Below are 5,634 nucleotides of genomic sequence, written 5' to 3' on the forward strand. Positions count from 1 at the left end.
TTACAGTGTTACAATACGAATCAAAACGATGGCCAGATCCTTCCAGGTTTATCCAGGTTTAAGAAATTTTATTAATTCACGTTTTCTTCCGTGAATTATGGAGAAAAAATATAAACTCATTATACAAAGCTGCCTACAGTAATAACACGATTATCTATAAAAAGTGTAACTGAACAAAAGGACTGGTAAATAAATAATCCGTATTGGTACAACCGTATTCACATAATCATTTAGTTGAGACTCAAAGTGTACAAACGAGGTTTTAAATTAACTGCCCATTTTCACCATTGCAATATTTCGTAGGGTTTCTGGATCGGGTCCGTTTTATTTATAATTAAAAAGGTCGGACATTCCATTCGTTCTGGTAATCGAGTGCCGTTTTATTATCCTGGATTAACAAGTTACGTGTGAAGACTAATTGATGAGAGTCGCACTGCGTGAACGACTAATAGCCTGGACGTTTTTTTCGACGTGGACATATTTACAAAAGCTGAAGTGTTTAATTAAAATAAAAACAATGATTATTGCAAAGATTTTAGTCTGCTGGTGGCATATGTATGTTCAAATATTTGTTTTCTAATAGTAATCGGTTGGCTTAAGAACTTACTCTAACTTCTAGGTCGATTAAATTTGATCTAGGTAATAAATCTGAAAATCTCTTGTTATGTCTGAATTCAGCACTTTAAGCATATCCTTTTCCACGCAATCCATCACATTCAATCCTTAAAACTTATTATGTCATATTTAAGATTTTAATTGATGAATATGATAAAACTAAAGTCGTGTCATTGTAATAGTGGGGGAGTTTGCCGAGTCACGGCAGCGCTGGCAGCCGCTAGCATTTGATTAATATTAATCTTGGCCGGTCGCTTCCTTGCGCTTCGTTTCCTTACTGCAGGGCACGGAGCAAATCGCTGTAGAAAAATTAAATTGAAACTTAAAAGCTCATTTTACTTTGAATTATAATTTAAAGCCAAAACAAATTACTTAGCCTTTATGGCATATACTCATGCGGCCGAATACTGGACCAATCTTAAACTGTCCGCTTCGTTTTTTTCTTTTTAGTATTGAATTAGTTTAAAATAAAACGTTATCAGTTGTGAATTTCTATTGAAGAAGAAGGCTTCACATATTGCTTTTCATTTGCGACCCGCGTGCGCGGTGTCGGTGACCCAAAAACTAACAAAACACAACAAATACGCTAAGGTAATATGAAACAGCCGAACCGCTCGGCTTCGGCTCCCATAAATAATGCATTGCCGTATACATTATTTAAGCTTTCGCTGAAAGAAGCAATGTTAAGGAACTTACAAAGAATATTGAAGACCTATATCAACTTACGTATTGTTTCATTACGTGAACGCTTCATATACATAAGTAATATTCAAAACATAAGGTCTGCATTTCGTTCATCATCAATTTTCCCTTGTTCCTACAGAAGTCCTGTACAGTATGCTCTGCTTTAACAGCCCATCCACACATTATTCGGTCTTCCTTTCCCCGTGACGACATTTAATCTAAATAGCCAAATAAAATAATTTTAAATGTGGGAGAATGTTACTAATGATGCTGTTTTCTTTGTTTCAGATAATGCTCGCAGTTTTTTTTAAGATACGTATGCCTTGAGGCAAGATGAAGATCAAAAGGTCCGTAGACGTGAGGCTGATAGCCCTGTGTACCACGTGTATCCTGCTCCCGGCAATAGCGTGTCCGTCGCAATGCGTCTGCAAGTGGAAGAATGGCAAAAGATACGTTGAGTGCACGGAAAAAGACCTAAAATCAATACCCTACTCGTTAGATTCAGAAACGCAAGTTTTGGATTTCACAGGAAACGATCTGCAGATTCTGCAAAAGGAAACATTTCACAAACTCGGATTGCTAGACTTGCAAAAAATTTATTTACAAAGATGTCGTTTACAAAAGATTGACAGTCATGCTTTTAAAGGCCTCGCTAATTTAGTTGAATTAGATTTATCTAATAACTATCTGACAGTGATACCGTCACCGAATTTCATTTACTTTCCAACTTTAATGAGACTGTCTATGAATAATAATCCTATAACAGTTATTAGAACGCATTGTTTCCAACATTTATCATATTTGAATACTTTAGAAATGATAGGTTGCAAGATTGAAACTGTAGAAATAGAAGCTTTCTCTGGATTAAAACATTTAGAATGGTTGAGGCTAAATGGTAACAGGCTTTCGAATATTCAAGGAGAAAACATCTTTCCGGATACTTTACGAGGTATCGACCTGTACAATAATAATTGGAACTGCGATTGTCATATAAGAGACTTGCATAAATGGTTGTTAAATTTTAATATGCCCCACGTTATTGAACCGATTTGTTCGCAGCCAGAACGATTAAGAAATCGTACTATCACGAGTATTGCCAGATTTGATTTAGCGTGTTTGCCGAAATTGACACCTGCATCAATATTTATTGAAACAATGTCTGGTAATAATGTCACTCTTGAATGTTTTGTTAAGGCAGTGCCCGAAGCAAAACTGCAATGGCTGTACCAAGGTCAAATAATACGTAACTATTCCACTTATTCAATGGACCCACATCATGTATTTTATGTGGAGACTGGGAATGAGGACAAGAAAAGTGAATTATACATTTACAACATAGGTAGTGATGATAACGGAACATATTCATGTATTGCTGAAAACTCAGCCGGACGAACTAGAGCGAACTACACATTGAAAATTCTCGTTAAGGAAGAACCGGTAGTTATTGTGGTAACATTTCCGCATAGACATTTAGTAGTTATTATCACGGTGGTATTTGTGATTATAGTGTTATTGATAGCGATTATAGCTGTAGTACTATTAAAGTTCAAGACAGATACAAGAAGCAGGAAGAAGAAAGAGAGCGGTAAAGACGTAGCATTATGTAATCAGATGTTACCTTCAAGCAGAAGCAATGGATCTTTACCCAAAAATAACGGGAGTTTAATAGTGAATGCTCATTCCCATCACGCGTTGCATTACACCGTGCAGTCAAACCGTGATTACGAGCCTAGCGATACGTATCAAAGCAATAACATGAAAGGCTTTGCAGACAGAAATCCTGACCTAATTAGTGATGCAGAAACTGTCGCTAACAACACGCAAAATGAGAACGCGGCGATGTCTGTTTATAAAACACAAACAGCGAATGATACTTTTGAAGAGGAAACAGCGTTTACGACGACTGCAGCGCCCCGACAAGTGACTTGGCAAGATCAACAAAACATAAACGGCATGAGTATGCCACAAAATGCTTTATATCAACATTCTGCCGACGTACATTTAAATCCGGGATGCTTTTTAGACAGTGAAGGCTATCCTTACGATTATGGTCTTCCAAAACACCCTTGTCGTACTCCAATTATGTCAAATTATTCTGTAATCGGACCCTTTTATCAGACATTGCCACACAATAGACCCAAGGGTCAAAAGCTGGCATGCAAATTTGCAAAGGATAATGAATTCAACACCAATGCTCCAACTTGTGCTAATTTCGAAGTATTTAATGCAAATAATGTGAGACGAACTCTCGAAGGTTATCCAGTACCGAGGAACCGGCAGATAGCGTTCGTTGGAAATGGTACAGTGTATTATAATGAGGAGTTTGTTCCGTCGCCCCCTGAGGGGTACAAAACTGAACCTATACCATGCTGTAATCAAGAACCATGCACTTCTTGGGTAAGTCCAAAAGGAACATGTGCTGTGATGGTTCCAATGGGTGTGGCGGAAGCTCCCGGTAGATGCTACCAGGTAGAGACTAGATGTGTTGATACTCAAACAACTGACGCCCGTATTCCAGTGGACAATAGTGAAAGTGTTCTTAAGCCCCTACCACAAGTGTCGAATGCTAAATGTGCATCTGACATTTGTTCAGAAAGTCCCGATGAGGGTTACGTGGGAGACGCTAACGATATCTGACGACGGCGTCAAGATAGTACATAAAATGGAAATTTAGACATTAATAGAGTGATAAAGCGACTGAGTAAAAATATAGAATAGAGTTAATATTAGGTTAAAAGGGAAATCAACGGTTGATATCTCGATGTACAGTGCACAATTTTTAAACTAGTGAGCTGGTTACTTTATTAAAAATTGTTTGATTTTTAGTTTAGATGCCCCCGGTTGCTTGAATAATATGTTTGTGTTCACTAAATTTAATATTGGTTAAGATGTTTGGTTGTGGTATTTTTAAGTCAGTTTTTATTCAATAATAAAAATGTGAGAATGAAGTTAAAGTGACGCTGAGTGGGAAAAAAACGTTTACACAAGGGATGAAATGTTAATTTTTAAACACACATTTGTGTATAAAACATTTATATGTGGCCTAGAAAATAAAATTCTGGCCTAGACAGAATTTTCAAATGTTATTTCTAAACTTGAGTACATTGTGAATATTTTGGATGAGCAAATCCATAAATAGTCAGCATTCTATGTTTTTAATTATTATTTTTATATCTAACAAAAATATTATTAGGGAATGATAACAATATTCCCACCAAGATGATACACTTGTTTATTATTTTATTGCTTTGTGCATAGTTTCTTTGTAAAAAATATAATATACTCTGTTACCACTTACTGGTTTCCTATACTTTTGATAACGTGCCAACTATAGAAGTAGTTTTCCATTAAATTATAAATAAAACTGTAAAACTTTATTTGGATAGCACAAATAAAATTTACTTAGAATTAATTAAAAAAAAATTGGAACGTACTTTTTAATATTTCTAAATTCTAAGATATAGTTCTATGACACCAATGCTAATGCATTTAATTTATATCTAGGTCCGACTTGCTCATTTACACTCAGTATTAAAACCTTGGCTCATTAAATTAATAATTTTTAGTATTATTATTGGTTTTTTACCTGGCCGTATACTATTTAATATAGCTTTTCTCGTATACTTTAGGTAACTTACACATATTTCAATTAATTGTTGACAAAAGTATTTTTTACATTATAAAATCTTTAGTGGAGATTTCTTTGTAATGTGCAATAAATTTTGTACTTTTCAGCTTTCATCTATGATTTATATTTATTTTGTCTGTTTATATCGATGTCATTGTAGAAATTAATGTAGTTCAAAGATGAAATGTTATTTTTTTACATTACCTGTTTATTAAAACACTCTCATATTAAAAATTATCGTTTTAATTCCATTCTTCATTCATACGGTTTATTTTGGTAAGTTTTAATCGTAAGTAACTTTTTACATAATGTAGTACGTTGTGTATAAATTGTGTACATTACGTGTATATATTAGATACATTTCCGGAAGGAATCGATTAGCGAATAATTTTAATTTAAATCGATATCAGGGTATCTCCCTATATACTCGTATGTATTGAGTGTTTATATAACATTTATTTTATGACAAAATAACTAGGCAACAACCATACGAACTATAGAAACAAAACAATTTATTTTAAGTCCGCTATAGACGTTCTTATCTAACAAGATTCGAACAGTTCAGTTAGAACTTTCCACATATTTTACTTTATGTTTTTAAAGTTATTAGAACTTTTAGTCGTATTTATTTAAGTGTGAAGTTCGAATGATTTAAGCAGTCGAGCACGCTTCAACAATTCGAGATGTGTAATTTCAACCCGAATTCT

General features: G+C 34.5%; 1 protein-coding gene across 1 annotated transcript in view; it reads left to right on the top strand.

Moving 5' to 3' along the window:
• Nucleotides 1–4,293, top strand: part of LOC106106544 (leucine-rich repeat-containing protein 24) — an 11,714-nt gene extending 7,421 nt beyond the window's left edge. Inside the window, exon 2 of the mRNA XM_013287142.1 lies at nt 1,588–4,293. Within this exon, the coding sequence (XP_013142596.1) occupies nt 1,633–3,936 (2,304 nt within the window). The 5' untranslated portion in view covers nt 1,588–1,632 and the 3' untranslated portion in view covers nt 3,937–4,293. The remainder of the gene's footprint in view (nt 1–1,587) is intronic.
• Nucleotides 4,294–5,634: the final 1,341 nt, after the last annotated feature.

This window comes from Papilio polytes, unplaced genomic scaffold (genome assembly GCF_000836215.1).
Source record: "Papilio polytes unplaced genomic scaffold, Ppol_1.0 DF822178.1, whole genome shotgun sequence".
NCBI lineage: Eukaryota > Metazoa > Arthropoda > Insecta > Lepidoptera > Papilionidae > Papilio > Papilio polytes.